The 25,561-nt window shown below is 45.2% G+C and overlaps 1 protein-coding gene across 1 annotated transcript in view; it reads right to left on the bottom strand.

The window, feature by feature from the left end:
* Positions 1-25,561, bottom strand: part of frmd4a (FERM domain containing 4A) — a 136,806-nt gene extending 111,245 nt beyond the window's left edge. Inside the window, exon 1 of the mRNA XM_072702721.1 lies at positions 25,543-25,561. Within this exon, the coding sequence (XP_072558822.1) occupies positions 25,543-25,545 (3 nt within the window). The 5' untranslated portion in view covers positions 25,546-25,561. The remainder of the gene's footprint in view (positions 1-25,542) is intronic.

The raw sequence follows: 25,561 nt of genomic DNA, 5'->3' as shown, positions 1-25,561 counted from the left end.
GCACGGGGGTGCCGAGGGGGTCAGAGCCTGCGTCTGCTGGCCGAGATCCAGGTGTGCGGTAAATTGGGAGGCCCTGGGAATCGATGCGGCTGCTTTTGATTCATGTCCTTCTCCTGTGGGTCAAACGACCTGATGATCTGACTGGAGCACACACCCCTAGCAGCACCTCGACCCCGCGTCCCCCGGGTGCACATTAAGAAACACAAAATCGAGGGGGCCCTGAAAAATGCCGTCTCATTAAATGGGCTTCACAGGGCTCTATAAATCAGGGCTCTGCTCGCGCTGGTTAAAGAAACATGAAGGAGGGGGTCGTCCCTTCAGAGGGATTGCTTTCCGTCAGGCAGTAAAAATCGGCACACAAGGAGCAAAGAGTCACATGGCTCTGGATGAGTCTCGGCACAGGGCACATGTTAATAGGGATGCAGTGAGGGATGCAGTGTGGGATGCAGTGCGCTGAAGACCTCAGTGTGGGGTGTCAAACATAATAGAGGCTAGTTGGTTCAATGCTGGCTAGCTTAGAAACTCAACCTTGCCCCTATTCCTAGGGTTCTTGAGTGTTCTGCAGTCAGAACGAGTGTGAAAATGGAAGAAGGAGGAAGGAAACATGGAATATGCCCAATGGATAAGAGGGGAAATCAACATTATTACAGGCTTTCTGTTGAGTTGACACGGCCTGGCGTTACTCTGTGTTACTCAACGAGACTCAACGTGCTGGGTTGAGCATCGGGGTTATGAACAATGGCAGTGAGGAGAGTGATATTACTGCAAATTTGTAAAGTTGTTATGGCATAGTGTTCCTTGGGAGCTAAAGCTTGTGTTACAGAGGACAGGGTTTGTCGGCTCATGGGAAGACAACAGAATTCAATTTTCAATTCAGTTCAATTTTATTCGTATAGCGCATTTTCACAACATTGCATTGTCTCAAAGCACTTCACATTATCCCTGCCCAAAGCCCCCCAGTGAGCAAGGCAGAGGCGACAGTGGCAAGGAAAAACTCCCCAGTAGGAAGAAACCTTGGGAGGAACCTTGCACATCCCCTGGAAGACTATTTCACAGCTGAGGAGCTCTATAAGGGAATGCTCTGAAGAGACAGGACTCTCTTATCCACGTCTGTGAATTTTTAATAACGTGACTTTTGGAGCTCACAACCAAGCTACTGAGCTTACACGCCTTTGCTGAGCTTTACACTGAAAACTATTAACTCAGTTATATTCACTCATTATTTGTGATGGGGTCTCCATATTAATTTAACTGCAATATATTAAAAATAATAATTATATCAAATGCTATGATTCCTGTGCTTATATTACCAATGTCATACATGTAGGCAGGACCACTGAGGCCAGCAATGGTTACACCCAGTAAAAAGGGACATTAGAGACACATTGGCCACTTAGCCTCGATTTGGAGGGAAAGCCATTGTAGTCTGGAGGTCTCAATGGAGGTCAGATGAGAGGTGATGACCGGACTCGAGCTGCCTGTCAACTTCCACTGGGCTATGAAAAGTCCCCTCTGCCTTCGTTCCAGGCGTCTGGGTGCCCGGTCAAGGTGGAGAACCAGATCTATCTCCTCTGAGCTACCATACACATGAAGGGTGACGGACCTGGGAACAAAACCTTAGCCCACAGTCCTCTGGTGCCGCTGGCACCTTCTGCTAATGGTGATACATGGAGAACTAAGGATCATAAGAACTGTGTGCCTGAGAGACCCTGTGGCCCGTTCTACATGAAGGACGTGGCAGAGGAGGCCATATTGGTTTTTGGCATCGCGCATTCTCCAATTATAATGATGACTGACATCAACACTGCCGGAGGTTACAAGATATACAGAATCCCGTGAATAGCCTTTATCCAGAACAAGCCAGAGGCAAATTGTAGCCGTGAGTCTATACAAATCTGCTCCTACCATCCGGGCAGTGTAGCATCCTGCCATTGCCATGGCAACGAGAATCTAATTCCATTATGAAAACCTTTGAACTGCCCTGTCTCCGTAGTAACACTACTGAAACATAGCAAAAATATTTTATTTTAGCCCACAGCTTTATTTTTTTGGGTAACATATTTATCTGAATTTAGGTTTTCAAATTTTTTTTTATCATTTTCAGTTGTTAAACTATTTTCAGTTTTTTTAACAACAATTGTGATTAATTTTAGTTAATATGAAGCAGCAATTCCACATTGACATATTTGCGTTTTTGTATGTAGCTATTAAAATATAATCTATAATTCATCTTTTAATTTAATGTACCACACCTATATCTTCTCGTAATAGTGAAGAACGATTCTTAAAATAAACCAGGAAATTTCTTGCAACTGACCTACTTTTCAGCTGCATCCGCTATCCAAATTAGCTATTTTCATGTTTTAATTTATTTTTAATTTGTTTGGGCTCTATGGCGCCCCATAGGTTTCTCAAGCTCCACTCCTGTCTGTGAACAGCTGACGAAACGCGAGGGGGTGGACAGCCAGCGCGAGGAGACGTGGGATCGGAGCGGCGTTTTCAAACATGGCCACCTTTGACGGCGCAAGATGGCTTCACTCATAACATGAGCAGGTGGTGTCTCTCCTTATGGCTCTAACATTATACCCATGTGACTTAGATTAGCCAGTGTTAGATCAGGCAGCCCTGCAATCCGAGACTCTACAGAGAAGCATACAACCCCAGAAAGCACAAAGAGTAGAAAATGACATGCATAATGCTTCTAATTGTGCCACCTATGTGTAATCTTATTAACATATCTTATTTTAATAATTTGGCTTTTCCATCCCCATTAAAACTCGACCACAATAGAGGATTAAGACGAGCCTGTTTATTTAGGTACTGTCGCTATATTACTCATTTCTGCACAGATTTCTCCACAGAAGTAGCCCATCTGCGGACTGGCCAGCGATCCGCGGCTCTCTGACCAGAGTCGGGCTGCACCCTCGCTTTCGGCGTGTGCGTGTCGTGTGGCTGAACTTAGCCACACTCATCATCAACGACTGAAACGCGGAGACGGAGGGGCAGGCGTTTGCGCCCGGCATCCTGGAATTACCCGTGGTAGCTATTAATTCGGTAATTGATTCGGGCCGACAGCCAGACATGTCGGCACAGGGCAGCCACCAAATCGATTTCACGCTAAAGTCTCGCGGGTGTCCGAGCTGTGGGACACGACAAGCGAATCAATATCCACAGTCCCGCCCCTCACAAGTCGCTGGAACGTGACGGAATTGAACTGTCTCAAAGCCAAGAGTGTCAACTGGTACTTCGAAATGCTATACAATTTATTTGCTCAGCAGAGAGCTGCCTTGTGATTAACATCACCTGCAACAAGGTCACATGACAGTACATCCCTTGGATAGTCTGGCAATGCGACTATTGTAGATTGTGCAGATTGTGACTGCAGATACTGCATATTAGCAGTCTGTTGCTAATGTTAAGGTCAGCTATAATTTTGGAAAAATGTTAACTACAAACGAATCTTAACACCTCTTTCCTCACCACAAGCATCCCCACTTCAGCAAAGTGTTCTTTATTACCTCGACACTTTAAGATCATAGAGTGGAATTAAATCACTTGTTCTGCAAGATCAGTGGCATCTGGTCGAGTACATCTAATAGCCAGGTATTGTCAGGGAAACTCGTGTGACCTTGTTTTATCCAAATCGGTTTAATTATTTCAAGTAGTTACAGTCCCTTGGTTGTGAGGTCATTATGTCTCTGAAGTCATCATGCATAAAGCAAATAATATCTTTACCTAAAATATTAATTATTCGACTTAATGATCGGTGACTTGCATCATGAGATTTGGGGAGAAGAGGTTATAAAAAATGGAAGGATGGTTATCGATGGATAGATAATGAAATATTTAACTAGTCAAACCTCAAGCAGGTTGGGTGCTACTTCTCCAACAGTTCCCTCCCAGAGGCAGGAATAACCAGGCAAACTTTGCGAGATTCCATGCACCATTACTTTAACACATCCGCCCTCAGCAGTGTGAAAAGGGAATGCAATCTGCTTCAAGGTTAATCAAATAGCAACCAGGCATTAAATCGCTCTAACTCAGCCTATTGCTCGTTTTGGCTGTATGCTAAAAGGGCAGAGTGCGTGCTCACGCTCCTGTTCAGACGGTCTATATGATGTAGTATGTGACCCCCTCCTTGGTGACGCGTAGACGCCATGTTGGTTTGGAAAATGTGGCTTCACCCGCCCGCTTGTACGCTGTCGCCCCAGAAAGCACTGAATATAACGGCTGTCATGGGCACTGCCAGCAATGGATACAAATTCGGGCGGGCAACCGGACAACCCAGCAGCCGTCAGCGGAAAGGACCCCGGAACCCACGGTCTCGCCACTATAATTGGGCAGAATTCCCACAGGAGCCAGAACATGATTTCCAGAGCTGAGAGGTCCAATTCCATTTCCCAGAGATTCCCTGGTGCAGCCGGGCTGCGTTCTGAATTGTAGACTGCGGTGACATGACCGGCTCACCCTCCTTGGGGACCTGCTTGAGGGTGGCAAAGGTATCAGATAAACAAAGGACCTTTGCTCCATTTTGATAGCTGCTATTGGCTAACAGAAAACCACCACCTAGCCACTGGGTGGAGACGGGGGATAATTGAGTGTGTGGCAGAAGACAGAGGGCTGCGTTTTGGGAGGGGGCGGCACGTGGCCACCAATTTGGAGCACATGGCCCTGGAAAATTGCCCTCAACTGGCTAATTTTTCCGGCGCTCCAGGCTATGCGGTGCTCGTGTGTTTACGACCGGGTTCACATGCCCTGAACCGCAAATGCAGTCTGTCACCGCAGTAGCTATTTCGGGGGCCATATAACCACAACGGCAAGACAAAATAAATTTAGGTCAGCTTGTTTATGGTCCATTTACCCCCCGAAACTTCATTTTGAAATGCTCAGGGCCGGGCGCCTTGCATAATTAGTCTGGCGTTGAAGCATTCGCTGTGTGACCAATGGCAGAGCTCCAGTCGCCCGTGCAAATCTGATTCTTGGGGAAAATAAATAAATTTGAATTAATGAGAGCCTGAGAATTCCTCTGAGCTGTGCAGGAACCCGCTGTGTCTGGCTCTGATGTCAGACGCAGCATCAGCTGCCCGGAAGACCATCCCAGGCCAGCCATAGCGGCCACATCCATGGGGTCTCGCAAAAGGCCACAGCATGTTCCCGCAAGCGAACCGAGCGGCGACTGCGTACGCTTGGTGGGGTAGATCCACAGCAGGTAGGGCGACTGTCCCAAAGGCCAAAAGAGTCTTCAAACCCAGAGCGGGAGAGGACATCTCCTCCTGTACCCGCAGCCAGACATTCAGCACACATAAGGAATATGTACACAGACCTGTCTGCCTTTTTGCTGTCTCGTCCTAACGGTCGATAAGGTCTTAAGCCACAGAGAGTCAGATTTTCCTCTATTGCTATATATCTTATGGATGTAGACATTGTTTATCTTGACAGGAGCTTTTGGTTGATCCGATAATCCCAGCAGATATAATCCCACAGCAGTAAAGAGAGCCTTCCGGAACCAGTTGACTGCTATATCGTGCCCCTGGGTCCGTTCTTATGCCCTTTTCTCGCTACACCAGGTGGAGCTGGTTGGGGGGGCAGTATTGGGTGGCTTGAGCCATTGTCCTGACCTACTGTACAGTGCCCTCTTCTTCAGATTCTGATTCAATTTTATCATCATCATGCTGGGTGCAATGCCAATGAAATGCAGAAGAATACAAAAGAATTACAAAGAGAACCATGAAAATTTACAGTAAAGTGCAGGAGTGAAGAGCTTGTACAGAAACTGTATACAGGGTCTGCCGTATATGGAGATATACAGGTATGTGCAGATATACAAATATACAGGTATATACAAAACTGACAGAAGCTATATATAAAATTTATGAAATGTTATTTGTCATGAATAGAAAACAACAGTAAATAAACAGATGAGGTAGATAGAATTAAAAACATCCAAAATACAAAATAAATAATATTTGTGAGCAGATTAAATAATGCTGTGTCAGTGGGGGGGGGGGGGATATGGTGTTGTGACCATATGTAGCAATGCAGTCATGGGTGAAAAGGGAGAGGATGACAGCACACAGCCTCGTGGCACACCGATGTTTCACGTGGGGTTGTCTAACCTGAGAGACTGGGGTCTGCTAATCAGCAAAGTCCAGAATCCACTTGCAGAGTCAGGTGCTGATACCAAGTTGGTTGAACTTGGAGATCAGCTTGACAGGAATGTGTTAAATACTGAGCTGAAATCAATAAGGAGCATTCTGACATTTTTAGTGTTTAGAGTTTTTAGCGCCGGGGTGGGCCAGAGCACTGCGGAGCGCCACGGCGATGCCATCCTCTGTTGACCTATTGAAGCGATGCGCAAACTGATTGGGGGTCATGAGTGGGTTGGAGTCAGGACTTGAGGTGGCTTAAGACTTCAATGTGGGCAATGACAGTGAGACCTGGAGGGGCGTGATTGGGAGGAACGGCTGCCCCGATCTGAACCCGAGTGTCCATAATGGACGCCATGTTCAAACACAAGGGTGTCCATATGTGCACTTGGCACCAGGACACCCTAGTTTATCAATGCATTTGGCAATAATGGGGGTCAGAGTACCAGGGCGGAAGTCATTGAATGCCGATGCAGCTCAGTCCTTCGGAACCGGCACAATGGTGGCAGGCTTGGAAACAGTGGGTACAACTGCCTGGGCTGAGGACAAGTTGAAGATGTCAGTGAAGACCCCGGCTAGCTGCTCTCTGCAGGCTCGGAGGGCGCCGCTCGGGATTCCATCAGGCCCAGCTGCTTTCCATACATTCTCCTTGCTCAGGGTGGGCCACACGCTGTATGATAGCCTGCAAAGCTTTGAGTGGGAGCTGTGCTATGACTGACAGATCCTAGCGGTCCTGCTCAAAGTGAGCCTTCATGAGGGAGGGAGGTGGAGCTGGTTGGGGGGGCAGCATTGGGTGGCTTGAAGTTGGTAATGGCCTGGATTCTACGGCAAGATCAGAGGAGTTGAAGTAATTTTCAATCCGTTATTTATAGTTGGCCTGAGATCCCCCTCCTCAGGTTTGCCCTGACTGAGCGGACCTGAAGGCTGCATCTCTTGCCGTAGGCTGGAGGCTGACCTCACTCTTCATCCAGGATGGCTGCTTCGGGAATGTTTTTATTTTCTTGTGGGTGGTGACTCTGTCCATACACTTGCTAATGTGGCCCAGGACAGAGTAACTGCAGGAGTTGATGTCAGAATGGCAGTCCCAGCTTGCGTTGATGTCAGAATGGCAGTGCCAGCTTGCGTTGATGTCAGAATGGCAGTCCCAGCTTGCGTTGATGTCAGAATGGCAGTCCCAGCTTGCGTTGATGTCAGAATGGCAGTGCCAGGTTGCTTGGACTACAAATACATTCCAGTCTGTGTCCTGGAACAATTGCTGGAAAGCAGGGTCTCTGCCCCCTCCAGCCAGACTTTCAGTGTTCTCACTGCGGGTTTTACACCTTTAACAACCAGGGAGTGCTTGGGGAATAAAGAGAGGCGATTGTCCAAGGTGGGGGAGGGGGGTGGCTTTGTATGCATCTGACACATGTGGATATACATGGTCCGGGGTTTTCTGTCCCCTTGTGGCACAGGAGACATTTTGATGGAATTTCCTGAGTACAGAACTCAGATTTGAATGATTAAAACCCTCAGCTTCAATAAAAGCCCCCCCCCCACTGGCAGCACTCAGTTCCATCATGGCTGCTTAGCGTTAGCATCAGGGGGAATATAGACGGCTGTAGCAACAATGCATGAAACCTCGCATGGGAGATAGAATAGCCAGCACTTCAAGAGCTCAACATCAGCGGAGCACTGGGTATCCAATGGCATCGGCGTGCCTTGTATTGTTAAAGGACCGTTTTATGCTCCTCCGGTTTTTCCCTTTCCTTTAGTGTTTTCTATAGCCTTATGTGCATGTAAATGGTCTGCAAAGTCTTAAGGCCCAAAGTACACGCCAAACTCTCACGAGAGAAACCACTTTTCCCTAATCTGCCTGAAACACCCTGTTGAAATTCCAGCCCTTACTTCAGTTACATGGTGAGGTCACCTTGTAACACAATCCTTATCGGATTCCTACCTGCAAGAATGTGTCTGCAGACTGCAAAACAGGGGTAGAACGTGTAGGGCAGGCTGACCAATCAGAACACACTGGGCACATTGGGGGTGGGACTTAATGCTCTAACAGAGCGTTAAAGACAGTGAATAGAGAAATACTGTTTGAGAAAAACAACGTGTTTTTGGAACACTGAAGCATGTAAATCTCTTACAGTAGACCCCAAAAATAAAATTATGAAGCTTTTTTTTTAACCTGAGGCTTCTGCAACTCTGTCAGCTCTGAATACAGTGCACTCCCCCAATTCCATGACACTGACCGGAAAACCACTGCAATACAGTGCACTCCCCCAATTCCATGACACTGACCGGAAAACCACTGCTGAACCATGTTTCTCTGATGAACTCCATGAGGCTTCTTAGTGTTAGGGCGTCCAGCTTGTTGCGTCAGAGACCGCACATTGGCAAGGAATATTCGGGGTAACGCTGGCTCCGCACCTAGCCGTTCTCTGCTCCTTGATCACACACTAAAATTTAATTGAACTGAATAGTTATGTACAATATTGTACTGTATTATAGCATATTTGAATTATACACAGTTCAGTAATTTAATTTGTGCAGTACTGTAATTTGAAAAGCGTTTGAAACAGCTGCACTGTATTTCGAAATCGGCAATAAAATTAAGTAAATAGCGACGCTGGCTGTTTATTACCTGATATTCATGTAATAAATATACAAATGTCAATTAGATGATAATCAGCCTGAGACATAAAGAAGAAAAAATCTGTTATAACGATCATTCGCTTATAGCGATCACTTTCAAGCGGTGTCCAACGTATTTAGATGCTTTATGATAAAAATGTACAATCTTTTGCAAGTTCTTAAAATAGGATAAATACCTCTATACCTGACCAATCAACACCTCACTTCACACATTGTTGCAGAGTGACATGCTTCTGGAGAGTGTAAAATCACCATGGGGACAGGAAGAAAAAAATTCGAGAGACAAACAGCTTAATCTGGTGGCTGACTGCTGCTCCTCTGCTAACCGCTGCTCCTCTGCTCAGCCGTCTTGTTGAAGTGGTATTAGCTGAAGTATTAGCGGTATTAGCAGTCGAATTAGCAGCATTAGTGTGGGTATTAGTGACCGGACATGCTGGGCACACTTGGAGATGCACTGGATCCTGGCTTTCACTACTATCACTAGATCGTTAATTTACCCTGACATACGGGAATCATTGCCTTAGCTGCACTGACAAAACAGGCTAAATGGAAAAAAGAGAATAGCAGTGGTTAGATGCTTAGCGTTTGCTGTTCACCGAAAATGGCTGCAGTACTGGGAAAGCCTTAGGTTTTAAAAGGGCCGCAGTGATACTTTGTGTTCTTACTTCTGCTTACACTCTGTGCTACGGGCAGCCATGACGGTGCCAAAGGGACCTTAATTAAGTAGAAGGAAGGAGCATATAGAACGTTCCAGAAAACCCCACAGCGATACCCGCCGTGATGGAGCTCCTTGATTGAACATGGCTACAGGATCTCCAGTTTGAACAATGGATAGTTTCCATCATCCTGCTTGCGAAGAATCTGTCAATAAAATAGACTTCCGAGTGTCAAAATACCCAGAAATTACAGGCATAAATCCACCAGATTTGAGCTCCAGTCTGCCTAATCTGTCCCTAAAATGAGATCAAAGCCATGTGCAAGACACCGGGGAAGGGGCACGGACAACATTGCTGTATAAATGAGTGATTTCATTTCATTTAGGCTAGCTGGACTAAACACGGTATCAGTTACCCGCGAAAACTGCCTTTCTATACGTCAGCTGAACAACACGAAATGTATTCCTGTCCAAGAAGATTGAAATGCGAGCTCGTTGGGGGGGGGGGGGAGTTTACAAAGAACAGGGGCACCACAAACAGTACTTATCCATAAAATGTCATGCTACCTATTCAAGTTAAGTATATCAGCAAAAAGGACATTATTTATGGGAAAAGTTTTCAAGAAGAAACCACCAAATACCTTATATACTTATGTACCTTTAGCCTTTAGCACCGTCCCAATTAATTTCGCTAACGTTATAAATAAATATGCTTTTCTTCTTTTCCCCGCACAGAATTTCTGGCAGCTGATAACATATTTTCAAGAAAGACTGTACACTAAAAAAAAAACAGTAATGACTTTGAATTAAGAAATGTTAATGAGACGGGCAATTAGCACAGCAAAATGACAGGAACGTGTTTCACGAATGTGTGGGGAACAATGTAACATGACATCTTGAAGACATTAAAACTGAAAACATACTTTGTCAAAATCTTTTTGATCCAGATATATTTCAGCAATGCTTTCCATCTTTTTGATTCTGCGATATCCTCTTAAGTTAGCTTCACAAAAAAACTCCTGCCTTGTTAAACTCCAGCCCCATGCAACACCACACTTTACCTTTGGCTTGCAGAGCACTACGACAAGAGTAACAGCAAACTCAACAGTTGCCAATGGAAACTGTCCATGCGAAAGGTGCAACCACGAGGCCCGTACTGCTGAACATTACAGTGGGCCTTTGGAGCCACGGAACCTTGGTGGAAAACCAGCCTGGGCAAGTTGAAAGTATCCCTTAGCATATGCAAGGAAATCAGTATCGGATCTCAGGGCCAGTGGACTTTAATGAACTACTAGTCATTTCAAAAGAGTCGCTCCTGAGCCTCAATTGGAATTAGCGGGTGGCGTAGGATGGATGTTCTGGAACCTGTGTGGAGCCACCATGGAGGTCACATGGATTTTATAACACCTTACGACATAGTGAAGACATACCAAGGGGAACACAAGCTGCGGAAGGTTGCGACATCACATGCCGATGTGATATTGATTTATGAACACTTTAAAGATGTAAAGAACTCCCTGACATTTTATGAACCTTGGTATTTTCTAAAGGATCCATTTCAGTTCTCTGACCTTTTCAAAAAGCAATAGAGCAACATTTGCCAGACCCTGGGACCTCGATTTCCTGGGATCTTTTGTGTACACAATCATAAAAGTCCCGACAGTAACACACAGGTAGGGAGGGAGGGCGACAGGATCCAGGGCACGTCTCTGCTTGGCGTGATATTACCAAAATCAGGCTAATCTGTGACTGCCATCATTCTGGTCTACACTGCATACAGGCCATGCTTTGAGAGAACCCCCCCCCCCCCCCCAGGCATTGTGTCACCTTTAACAGTGGGACACAATCAGAATCAGGTTTACTGGCCAAGTATGCTTGCAAACAGGGAATTTGACTCCAGTCATCAATGACTCAACAAACCCCTAAAACCCGTAAAATCAGATACTGTACTTCCCTTAAATAGTACCATACACACATTACAATACACCAAAGGGGAAACTGAGCATATCATTGGCATTTACAATTTACATTTGTATCTAGAATTGACAAGCATTTTTTTTTAGAATGAGGTACATGTTATATCTACTATCTACTTGGAACCTCTGGGTTATAGATCAAAGTTCAGATTACCAAACACAGAGCAGTGCAACTATAACCAGAGACACTAACTTTAGCTTCAGAAACCGGGTGGATGCAATCTGTGTATGTTGCACTAATTCTACCACTGAAACCATTTCTGCTGGACTTTTAATATCTTCACAATGCAGTTTGTGCAAACCTAAAGGTAATCCTTAATGGACGGGAGGCTTTAAATATTTCTTTCTGTATAGTAGGCTGAGTTGGATGAGCTTGTTTCTTATTGACAAGATTTCATTCATCAAAGAATCACCCTTTGTTTACACTGGACAACTCTCAGAAAATCCCCGTCACGCGACACAATGTCACCTGCACGTGTCCATGTCCTCTTACACACAGGATGACGATGACCGTGAGTCACCCGTTTGTGTGTCTTCATCCGGATGAGGTGCCTCTCCACACATCCTAATCAATGAAGTCATAGCTCACAGCCTAATGAAGCCACTCCAAAAATGGTTTCCTAGCAGCCGTTGTCAGGGGCAACCCCCAACTCTCTAGACGGCGCTCAGCAGCAGTAAAAGAAATGTCTGCAGCCTGAGGCCCAGCTGGTGGTACTGGGAGGGGGGGGGCAGGGGTTTTAAACAAGGGAGAGGGGGCTGATGAATTGACATGGCTTGCTTTGGTCCTCCCAGCCCTTAAATGCAATGTGCCTTACATGTACAGTATATTGAGATTCATGGTGTTTTCATATGTATACTTCAATTGCTCTGGTCCAAATCTTTTTTCGAGTCTGTACACTTGGAGCGTTTTCCTCATGGTTTGGTTTGCTTTCACACAGAGGAACATCCAAATGAACTGAGATGCACCACTACAAACCATGCAAGAACGTTCATTCTGCTGATTGGTCGGACATGTCTGTGGCCTGAGCTAGAAACGAAATACAGGAAGAAGGTCCTGTCTTCTGGACTATTGCAAATTACTATGTAGTTTAACATGGATCAAGGGCAGTGATGGCATTTGATCATAGTTTTGGTAATTATCGCGGCAATACTACACCAACTACACCAATATTACACCAATACTACACCAATTATACCAATACTACACCAGTACTACACCAATACTACACCAACTACACCAATACTACACCAACTATACCAATACTACAACAGTACTACACCAATACTACACCAACTACACCAATTACACCAATACTACACCAACTGAACACCGAATTTACTTCAAGGGGATGTCTTGTGGCAGACTTTGTGAAGCAGATATGCTGCCTTCAGACACCGGAGCAGAAGAGGCGAGCTAATGCTGAGCATGTACACCATGCTAGTTGGGTCAGATCACCACTAACACTGATCACATCACTAATACTGATCACACCACTAATACCCTGAAAGAAGTCACCCTGTCCCCCCCACCCCCACCCAATTTTGTATGTAATTTGACATATTCAAGGGCCCCTGTCAAGTGCTGGGCCATGCCCCCCCCCCGACACCCCTGACAAAAAAGGACACAGAGAGTAACTAAGAGCAGCTGGCAAACACAGACAGACAGTAGCTGATAGACACAGAGAGACAGTAGTGGGTGAACACTATAGACAGACTCTCTCTCTCCTGCTCTTCCCTAATGGTTGAGGAATACTTTGAAACACTTTTCATTAGCGGATTCAGGAGCAGATTTATGGAGGCTTGCTTTGTATTGCACCACAGCCCGGATGCCCCCACTCCGGTCTCAGTTATTTCTGGACCAGAAAGGCCTACTGAAGGCTTTACATAAGCAGCTTAACGTGGGACACACCACCCCTGCCGCTATTCGCCTTCCTCTGTTCCTCTCTTACTATTTGAGGGATGTGAGTCACAGCCAACATTGTATATAAGACATATTTTTAACTCTTGCCTCACGGCTGATAAGCTTTCATTCATTTAACTGCCTGGCTAACATCCGGAACGATGGCGCACAGCGATGCAGAAACACGGGAAGAAGTACCACAGAGGTGCCATACAGCAGGTGGCTAAACAGTGGACGGATCGTGCCTAATGTATCGTTTTATAAGATTTAAAGGTCTTTAAGATTCGCCCCGCATTCACATGGTGGGAGGGAGGGATTGGGAATTTATTTAGGGGTGGGAGTGGCGATGGAGAGGAATTTAAACGGTGGAGAGGAATTTAAACGAGACAGCTGTTTCGTTAGCGAGCATGCTAATTCACATCCCTGATCCCAAAGGGGGCCAGTGACACCTGTCATAAATGAAAGTCGTCGTTCCAGAAGAGAGTCGATTCCTGAACCATTCTGCCCGATATTGGTGAAACAAAAGGCAATAATCAGGGAGATTTCTGCATTTAGCTCACAGTAATCTTGGAAAATTAACAAACATCTTAAAAACACTGTAATAATCATTACTGCCCACCTAAAGCTTCTGTCATGAGTACATTATTAAATGGGGGGGCGTCCTCGTCAGTCGAAGTCAGGTGTCCAGTTCCCTTTTCCTGGTTAATATAAATTACTGGGATTTGTTTCATGCGTCAGGGAAATTCTGTACTATAAGATGTTAAACATGTGGGTCAGTCCATTTCTGTGTGATGCCCCCTACTGCCTCGGATGTGCAATGACACCACTGACAAGCTTCAGTCCGTAAAACTGACCAGAAAGTTACAGCATGAATGAAAGAATCCATCCAACATCATAAAACACAAAAGGACTAATTTCAGCAAAAATCCACTTTGAGATCCCCCATAAAATAACCAGCCAGAGAAAAACACTCACACTCATTTGGCACATATATCACTTTTACAGGGTGATTTTCTTGTCTTTGATTAGATTTGTTGCTCATAATTTGAGTCAGAGTTTCGCTACTCTACCTATAATAACATCATAATTCAAACACAATTATTATGAGCCCCGTTTGTGCAGTGTGGCTCAGTAAGGCCTCGTAGCTGGAAAAAACAACCACAGACGAAAACCAGACCAAAATAGCTTTTGTTTGCACTGCCAGTGCATCAACCATTCAAACACACTTTGTCACAGGCGAGGCCTCACTATGTACAGAGCATGTCGAGTTTATAAGAGCCTCGCTAATGTTTGTGTTGTTGTCACTGGCAACCGGCTACCATGATATGGCAATAAGGGCCGGTAAAGAATAATGCTTTTTCTAAAGGTAATCTTTAATTTAATCGAACATTTCAGCTTATTTCCAATTTCCCCTAGGGGAGGTGTTCAGGAAAAATCAAACCAAAAAATAATACATAAGAAGAAAAACAATTCCATTTACCTCGATGACCCCTGACCTTCTCACATTCAATGGGGTGGGCAGGCGTCTCATTTGAATGAATTTAGAGGCACATAATCTCAAAAGAAAGAAACAACATGGGAACTATTACAAGACAGATTTACTGCTCTGTTTAGCTGTGAGGTGACCATCTAACCTGCCATCATGGGAAGCAATTACTGAATCAGCAGACCACTGTCCCAGAATCAGTAATCCAAATACGGGTTTTAGTAACTGTGTGCAGGTACTGAGCCGGCCCTGTAAATACTGAGGTGCATTGTGGGTAAACCATTCTCTTCAGGGTGTCGGGTCTGTTAAGCCAGCAAGTGCTGCTGTCGTGCTATCTGTCAATGTCACGAGGCACAGAGAGGTCAAACAAGCAAAGAGGCACACTGCAGCAAGTCCCCACAAGGACGCGTGTCCCGCAGTGTGTCCCAAAGTCCTGGTGACAAATCATCAACAGCCACCGAGTGTTATTTGGGGCAGGCACAGCCGGCACCACCGGGTTTCACGGAGATCAGCGGCGGGAGCGGCTTCGAGGACGGCCCATTCCTCAGCGCAGAATGACATCGCATCCTCCCCTCCCCAAGCACAATGGAGAGCTTTTCTTCTGTGCCTTAAGGAAGTACATATGAGCATAATTCTAAAATTAGCCTCTCTGTGACGGTGGGCAGAAGAAAAATATGCAGAATTTTGCTTTGGTACAACGGGAAGGTAAAAAGAGTAACACAGCCAGTCTTTACTGCTGACTCTACGAGCTTTGCACAAAAATTCCTATGTACCCGTACTGCGTGTGCCTGTGCAAATGGCAACTACATCTCTTGAATCTCGGCCAAATTAGACGGTCCGCTTTCAGGCAACGTCGTCATGTCTCCCTCTAGAGGCAGATGTTAAAAGTGCAGAACACACCATTTACCTAAGATTTTACCTGATAACCTTCCACGCTGATATTCTGCTCAGTCGTGGCGGCCTTTGAAAAGCAGTACACTGTCACTCTATTATTCTGCCTTTATAAAAGAACAATGTAAATTATCAAATTTTTGACTATTTAACGTTAGCTGCTCTTATGCCTATTCCTGATGCTGTTCTTTTTGATAAATATTTGCCTAACAGTCTGGAACATTTACACTGGGAAAATTGCCTTTGGCAATAGAAAAATGAACTGAACTGATTTCTACAATTATTTGGCTATATTATCAAATCCCAATGCAGGATTACACCATTTTGTTCAAGGTAACTGGAAAATTAGACATTTTCAAAAAAACTACAGACAAAATTTAAATCCTTTTTAATTTGAAAGCTGTTCTGAACACAACGTCAGGACCAAACGATGATCCGGCACATTACGACCCGGACTGATCACGTCATTCAGCGAAAAAAGGCGAAACGTTTAATCAATTTGATTCATTTGACCAGACAGGGGGCGCCATGTGTACAGATGGCCGTCTTGGCCCCATCCTGTCACCCATCAGCCACGAGTCCAACCTGGAAAGGGGCCGCAAACGGGTCCAGGGCCTCGGAGTCGCGGGGCCGCCTCCTCTTCATGTCAGCAGCACGCAGGAAGTGTCGCAGACAGAACCGCAGATGGAACGGGTCCCGACATGCGCCGGCCGTGACAGGGAGAGCCGCCTGCAACCCGGCCCACGAAGCTGACCCCCATACTCCTCCCCACAGCACACCGGAGGGCTCTGCGCTCTGTCAGAGACCCGCCATTCAGACCTGCTAGGTCTCACGTTACAAAAGAGCCCGAATCTCCTTTGGCGAAGGTCACTGCCCCACGCCGGAGCTCCTGTGAGCGCCGCACATTTATTCTTCTCTTATAATAAAATGGCTGCGTTACAAACACCAGGCAGAGCGCTCTGTAAACCTTCCCTCCTCTCTACAGCTTAAAATAAATAGATACTTAAGGGATCCTATCAAATTAATAAATACATGTATGAGTGAATGAATAAACAAACCAACAAAAAGGCCTTTTCAGTGTGATCAGCAGGCAACAGTGCTGGGGACTGAAACCCGTGAGGGTGTCAGTGCTGAACTGTCTGTTGTTTTAAAATTTAAACAACAAACTTGTATACGGTAATGCAGTTTTAAGACACGAACCCACGCTGGATGTGCATTAAGCGGCCCGAAGGCGCTCACATACACGCTACCGGTACCTCCGCGCATCGCTCCGGCAGCGGACTAGCAAAGCCGCTAAAACCGCACCGCGCTGGTAATGACGCATGTGGGAGAAGGAAGGTGATGTGTAATAACGACGTGCTTCGATTTCTGTTTAAGAAACGAAATGATATATCGCATGCATTTTATAGCGCCTCTACATAGCCGCAGAAAAAAAGCTAATAACCCAAACTACACCCCAAGCCTTCGTAATAAATTATAGCCACCTTGAGATTACTCGGTAGGTCTTGAAAGCAGTGAATTTCTTAGCCGCAATTACGGGGCGTAAACGTGACAAAAGGAAAGCTGAATGCATTTCAGTTTTTCAGGTTATAGGACAGCGACTAGTGAATTTAAAACAGGTTGCAAAAGTTATCTTGATGGTCTCAGTTATGTTTCGGTGGTCGGTAAAATCAAACTACACACATAAAATGTAATTTTATGCCGACAGTGCAAATGTAGAAATCACATAATTTGTCACAGGAAACGTGAATGATATTTCGGAGGTTACATCGTAGCGAAACAGATTACTTTAGATACTAGTTAACATATGTACCATGTGGCACATTTTTGTCGTGTTTGCAGTAAGTTTTTGAGATTAAACGGATTATGGTTGTGTTCTTTTTAATGGCACTTAAAATAAGTTTACCTTAGTATACAAGTTTTATCCATGATTTCAGTGATGATTTTTTTTTTTTTTTTTTTTTGCGATTTATAATTATACGGCGTCCTTACAATATCCCACCAACTTATGCACCTAGTGTTTGTCTAATTCAGCTGTTCATCGCAATAACAAAAGACGAGCACTCACTAACGAGCGCCATATGCGGGGCAGGAAGAGTCCCACACCGGCCCCGCAGCGGGTAGGAGGCGGCCGATCCGCGCATCTGCCGCGTCGCCTGGGCAGATGGCGCCCGATCAGGTGCCCTGGCAAAGTGACGCCGCTCCTCCAAGACGCCCGGCACTGGGGCTCACCCCAAACCGCACGAACTGGCGGCCAAGTGGAAGCTGTGGGACGTGGGAAGACATCTGCCCCAGTTTTTTCAGATGCTGACATATGTCATTTTATTCCACCGGGACATATCCAGAATGAAAAATCTTTTTCAAAAGACATTCTATTTAATAAAAAAGGAAAAAGTATGACGCACTACAAAGATATACACTCAGTTTTTAATATATTTCTCCATACTCTTTGTGAGGATCACAGGCATATCTTGTCCCGGTGTAGGGCTACAATATACAGGTTAGGTTAAAATGTTTTTGGTAACACTTATGGCCATGTTTTTAGTAATTTATAAACGCATTCATAATGCATTATAATGCATTCATAAAGCATTATAAACATACCTATAAACATGTATAAAAACATTTACCATTTACCTACCTTTTACACATTATAGGAGTGTGTATTATGCATTATAAATGCTCTATGAAGCTCTCATCTATAATGCTGTATAGATACCTTTATAATGCATTATAATGGTTGGTATAAACATAAAGATGCTTTATTATTACCTTATAAAGGTATCTATACTATCTAAAATAGCTCCTCTCGGGAGGATGGGTTTAATTCCCCCCCTATTCCATCCACATTATGCACATAAGCTAAACATATGACTTTGGGGCCCTTCAGTATGAACTTTAATTAAGAAACTTCAGAGGTGCTAGAAAAATGGCCTAACCTGATCTCGTGAGAACAGGGTCATTTTCAGGAGTGACATTGACCGACCAGGGTTGGGAATAAGCACCAATTATAATAAAAGTGGCATTTCAATGGGATAGGGATAGCAAACCAAACACAGGAAGGATGGAGAAGGTTAACAGGTGCTCTGCCTCAGAACTTTAGTCCAGGTCGCTGGAGGCAAACCATCCAACCGTCTCCTATAACCAAATATCCAGCAATAGTGGCCTATGTCCTGCCTCAGGAAGCACATGACGCAAGGCGACAAATCAGTGCAAAGGAAACCTGTCACATGACTCCATTCCAAGAGGTGCACTCCCAACGCCACACTAGGGGTCCAGAGCCCCAGGATCTGTATAGTTTGTCTTGTCTTATGGTTGGGAATTATTGTTACACAGCTCAGTTTACGTTACAATAATTTAACCCCCCCCCCCCTCACCCTCCAAGAAACAAGCTGCCATTTCCCCTAAGCTGATACATGCGACACAGTCAGCGAGCCTCACCTCTGCGTCAAACCTGCGGTGGCGCACATGCCATAGCCGCTGCCCATCGCTGACACGGTGACGGCTCTCGCTTTACAAACGGCAGCCGAAATCAAGCGGCCTGGCCTCTGTGAAATCCCCCCCCCCCCCCCCAGCACGTCGCGACTACCAGAACCACAGACACAGGATGTGGCCAGGCAGGAGGGAGGTGCACGTCCCCCAGAGCGGGTGCCAGTAACCCAGTTCTCAGGAAGTCCCAGCGGGCACTAAACGCTTCAGAGCTTCTACCCAGACGGGCAGAGTACTGCCAAGGCCCGAAATGTGGCCCATTAAAATACTGAAAGGCAGCAAGCTGTACAACCGCAGACCTCTTTTCTTTTTCTGTTGAACGAGATGTATGTGATGCCGCCCCCAACATCCCTACACGAGGGTGACTACTCACCCCCGTCGAATCCCATAATTACAGATCTCAGAAATGCGTGTGGAAGATGAATGTTGCTGGGGGCTGAGTTAGGCAGTGCAGCGTGAACCGGGAGAAGGCAGGTGTGCAGCTGGCTAGGAATCAGTAAATGCACTTTAAGGAAGGAGAGTTTAGCCAATTAATCTCCATCTTATTCCAGTAATGTCCTCGTTTATGACCCGTAGTTGTTGTGGATGTAGCATAGACGTTAAGGTCTGATCTCAGACCAGTGAGACTAGGAAGAAGATCACCTTTCTTCAGATTAATGTAGGGTCTCCTTAATAACCATAATCTAATTAGTTACAAAAGTGTATAGATCTCAGACTCAGTTCAAAGACTATCAGCATCTTTGCATCAAATGTTGCGTATAATTAGTTTATTAGCACAGTAACTTCCGGGTGGTCAGATTTGTGTTGATAAATAATGAGGAAAATGAAAATTTTGTATGAACATTTTTGCAGATGTTTGGAAGTTGTGGGGTAAATATTTATGTATCTAGCCAGTCGGACCAATTAAGGCGAGTTAATTAGCTGGAGCGGGAACCAGCATACGCTGCGGGTCTCCGTGCGGTAAGGCTGAGAACGCCGGCCCACGGGACAGCAGCACGTCTGCGTTCGCCTGCGACGGCATCCCGGCTGCTCCAGAAATGCAAATGAGGAAGGCATGCTAATTAGCGTTAGCGTAATTTAAGGCTTAAATAGGGTGGTGACTGTCAGGAGCTTTCATTAGCGGGTTTCCAGCTTCTCTCCTGTGTTTAGAGAGACATTTGCGACTGTGCACCCCACACCTGGCATGTCACGCCTTTCCTACTGAGGGGAAATGACACAGCCAACACTGCCCCCTACAGTCAAAGTAAAGATACTACACATTCCTTATTTCATATTTACATCCACCCAGACCTTAGGTCTGATCACTCGGGGCTACAGCCTCAAGTATTTTAAGGTTACCCCTGAGAATTTTAGCCCCAATGCCGATCTTCCTTTAAAGAAAAAAGTCAGGCCCCAAATACACTCAGCGCCTAATCTTTTCAATAGCTAGAAACTCCCCCTACATCCACATCCATTTTCTATACCCGCTTGTCCTAGGCAAGGAGTAACCCAGGATGGGGAGCCAACTCATCGCAGGGGACACACATCACTCATGCATGCTGTCACATCTACAGGCAATCTGGCGACTCCAGTTCACCTTAGCATGTTTGTGGACTGTGGGAGGACACATAACGCTGGTATACGGTAGTCTGAGATGGTTTGGTAAACATTCACAAATCTGTGGTGCAGACGTACCACAATTCATCATCAAGTACAGCCACTGTTATCTGATAAGCATCCTATCTCTGCATCTCATCGATGCAATTCTGTCACATAGGATCCAGGCACCACCCCCCCCCCCCGCCTCATCACCTCACAGGACTTTGTTCCCCTCTGCTCATTTCTCATGGAGCCCAGTTAAAAGCCAGCAGACAGCCTATGACGTATGACGCCCTCGTTCAGAAGTGATTTACGATTGGTGATTGGCTGTCAGTACAGCCAATAAGGTGTTGGGGAGGGGGATGGGCAAAACACAAGAGAACTAAATTAGCATCAGTTACTTAAACAACATATTTATTAGTGATCCTAGTTATGAGAGGTGATGTGAAAACAGAAAGGACAATAGCATGGGTGGTGATTATAAAGCCTAAAGCGAAAGGTCCACTCATTCAATTCATCTGAAACCTTCTTAATGGAGATGAAATGCAATTAAGTTCCTCCTAAATTCAGGAAAAACAAGGTTACACTTGACATAGACGGTGTCTGCAAGAAGCCGTATCGATGGTAAGCAGATGCCTTTTAAATCAGACGTCATCCATGGCCACGTTCCAGGGTAATGGGATCAGGGTCTGCAGTCTCAGAACTCAGGTCCACTTAACATGGGGAGCATTATGGTCTGGGCCAAAGCCTTAAAAATAGCACGCAATGATGGATGAGGAATGACATCATACTGGCTTGGCAGACATGTGCAGGTCAAGGCCAGGCTATGATTACACTGCTGCTTTCACCTAGTTACCGTGGGTAACAGCTGGGTCACATGACCACAATCTTAACCTACAGACAAGGTACAAGGTACCAAGTGTTCAGTTGCATTTGCGGTTACAATTCAAATTTGTAATATGCCGCTACACACACACACACACACAAACACACACACATATATATATATATACACACACAGTTTGTTAGTTTTATATTTTGCAGATGCTGTTTTCAAGAGAAAGGGTCAGAGAATAACAGGAATTCACATTTTGGGTCCTACTGCAAAATGACCGTAAAGCACTATAAAGGAGTTTTGTGAGGCACGTCTATGTAAAAATGTGCCATATTAAATAAAGTTGCATTAACATTTAAACTGACATTACGGTCGGGTCCTGAATGACGATTCAAGCTATTTTCGGGAGTCATAGATCGAGTCAGGACCGGACCGTAATGTCACTTAAAATGTTAATGCAACTTTATTTAATATGGCACATTTTTACACTGATGTGTGTCCCTGAACGTGACAGTAGCCATGGTTACACTGACACTGGGATAATCTGAGATTAACCCAAGATCACGCCTAGTTAAAACTCGCATGTGTAGCTTTCTGCCGCCATTCACATATCCGCCTGTGACTGCTAGCCAATCAGGGATCAGATGGAGCAGATTACTGGTGGGGAAATGGAGAAATTAGCCCATTGATGAATGTCCCACAATCCCGCAGGCAGAGACACCTAATTTCTTATTAAATTTGTACACCGAAATTGCACATCCGCCTCAGTTTATGAAATGCAGCGTTCAATGTGTAGAATCTCCCAGTATGTGTACGAGCGAAATGCACATTTCCAGGATGACAACAACACAATTAGAAAATGGCTTGTGTTTCAGTAATCCATAACAAAGACGCAAAATCTATAAATATTTGATTATATTGATTGGATGAGGAGTTTTATGTTCGTCCTCGGTTTTAGAAATATGTTCATTAACATTCACTGTTTTTCACTGTAGGTCACTTAAATAAATCTCATTCCCAAGAGAGCGTAAAAGACAATTTGTTTTATCTCATCCCTTCGTGGTAAATATCCACCGCTTCCTTAATTGAATTGTTCTAATGACAGCAGGTCCGGATGGGAAGGCTGGGCGGGGCACCCTGGTAACCATAGTGAATAATCTCCGAGGATGATGGATCGCCAGTCAGCTCACATTGTGGTTCTGTATGTGTGTGTGTGTGTGTGTGTGTGTTTTGTTGTTGACTAGAGTCACTGGATCACAAACAGGGCTGCCTGTTCACATGGACTGTCTACATTGCCTGCCAGAAGGTGGCAGAGTTGCTAAGGGGCTGCAACTGACTAAGAAGGTCGTTGTTACAAGAGCCATGCATAAGACGACCTGAACTGCATCTTTAGGTAACTAGATACTTATGTAAATGGCTGAAGTAACTGAACTAAAAGTAAAAATGGGGAAAAGCACTTCCTATTTACATCCATCCTATTTACATACTGCTACATACTATATAGTACAAAGCTGTTATTTAACCCATGATGGTAAAACAATGTCACTACTAGTCATCTGGGTGATGAAGCGGAAGGTAGACATATCCAGGTGTCGATATAAGTTAGTATTTAAGAGGTTCCAATCCAAACTTGTTTTAAATTCGTATGCTGCAAAAATTTGCATTTAGAAATAGCACAAGAGGAGCTGGAAGAACAGAGGCTTGATACGGACAGCTAACGGGAAAAGGGTCGGTCCCTGGCTTCCACGAAATTATCCACCACATGCCCTCGTTCACAAGGAAAAAATAATAATATTCTTTACAGCACTTGGCGTGGTTAGAATACATGCAGTTTGCGTTATATCCTTTTTTGTTATATTCAACCTATATGTTTATATGTTTATATTTTACAGAGCCCGCGAGGGGACATGGGAGAAAAAAAAGATAAACATTTGCGAGATCTCGCAAAACATTAATGACTATGTTGTGTCCGTCTGAAATAAAAATTAAACTTTAACCTTTGGGGGACAATGCATACTACCATGTGTTCATATTATGTGTTTTTATACTCATTTATTTATACTAATTAACCGCCAGTGACAAGCAAGACAGATGGGCTGTTAAACATTAAGTGCACACACAAACATTGAAAAAAAATAAATTACATATATGTATATATATATGTAAACACATTGATAGATATTACAGCCGGAAAACTGCATATAAAAACTTTACCGCGGTGTTGAAATACCATTTCCATACATGCATACATCATCAATTAAGAATATCAGGGAGACATACACGAAAGTGGGTTCGGGTTTGATCAATTAACTCCGGCACTGCGGTAAAATGAACTTTATTCAGTTTTCCGGCTGCCATGTGTTTCAACAAAAGCGAACAACACCCATTTTTCAGATTTATGTACGGTCGAATTTGTAATGGATATTTCAATGGTGGTGTGTGCACTTTCTTACAGTCACAGGAAGTGAATGGACATAGTGCAATTATTAATACATAAATGCGCGTAAGAACACATAACATGAAAGTTACATGGTGTGCACTGTCCCCCAAAATTTAATGCTTAAAGCACACTTAACTGGACATGTGTGTATCGTTTACGTTTATACTTATTAGTCGATATAGGCCAAAATTCCATCTTTTGTATTTCAAACGGATACAGCACAGTTATTAATGTTTTGCGAGATTTCGCAAATGTTAATCTTTTTTTTTCCTCCCATGTCCCCTCCCGGGCTTGGGAGTATTTAAGATATTGTGTGGAACAAAATCAGGACAAGTGTTTGGAAATGGATGGATGAAATATCAGGAGATGTCACTAGTAATTAAATCATTTAATACTGTTAACTTGACGCGTATTTACAATCGCAGTAGAATCACGTGTTTATGAAGCCGGGACCGTAATTAATATTTCAGCTTGAATTTGTGTGAGTGACACTGCCAGAGCGTGACGACCGGGACGTCGAGGTGGCAGCAAGTCGCGATAATTTATTCCGGGGCCACGTGACTGCGCAGTGCCACGGAGGGAGCTGGGTAGAGGGAGGTGAGGGACGGGAGAGTGTGTGACTGAGGGCGCTTCTCCCAGGCAGTGAGTAAATTTACGGTCAGGGTAAAAATAGCACATCAATAGACCCAGTTCTGAGATCTTATATGTGCTGTAATCACGTTAAATGTCATGTTAATTGACTTTAATGCCATTAATATCGTGCCTCCCCCAGTGCAGTGCTGCTGTTTGCACCTGCCCTGCTGGGTGATGATGATGATGATGATGATGATGATGATGCCCTCATGGTGTCAGATTTTGGGGAGAGAAACCCTCCATCACCATAGCAACATTGCCCCCGACAGGTGTGGTGCACAGGTACAGACACTCCCCACATCACTCTGTCGCGGGGGGGCACTGTGGGGGTGAGCATTATGGCTAAACATGGTGACCTCCCTGAACTGTATGGGGCGGTATGGGGGTGTGCCGGAACACAAGTTTTTCACTACAACTAAAAAAGACATTACAGCCCCCCCCCCCAAATGCACACAAAACTTACACACTCTCCCTGTTCCCTAAGTGCTGGGGAAAACACTTATGCCACGTGGGCACATGTGGCACTGCACCAGCCAGCACACACAGGAGAACTGCAGACAGGGGACCCTGTTATCGGAGCGCCCGCCTGAAGGGACTGAACCAGGACCGGGACCGGGACCGGGAACGCCACAAGCCTGGAACATAGCGGATCTCTGGAATTCGGGAGGACGGGTATAGTGAGCACAGGGCAGGGCAGCCATCACACGGGGGTGCAGCTCCGAGCACCAAGGCACCCGGTGACTCCACGCGCTGGAGCCTCGCGAAGGGGGGGGGCAGGGGGTCCCACCAGTGTGGCAGCAGCATGCATCACACTGACCCCTGGGGACCTCCCCAGCGTGATAGCGGGTACGACGCGCGGGGGACGCACTGAATACTCACCATGAGAAGGTAGACCGCC

This window comes from Paramormyrops kingsleyae, chromosome 1 (genome assembly GCF_048594095.1).
Source record: "Paramormyrops kingsleyae isolate MSU_618 chromosome 1, PKINGS_0.4, whole genome shotgun sequence".
Taxonomy (NCBI): domain Eukaryota; kingdom Metazoa; phylum Chordata; class Actinopteri; order Osteoglossiformes; family Mormyridae; genus Paramormyrops; species Paramormyrops kingsleyae.
This window is presented reverse-complemented; position numbering and strand designations above follow the sequence as displayed.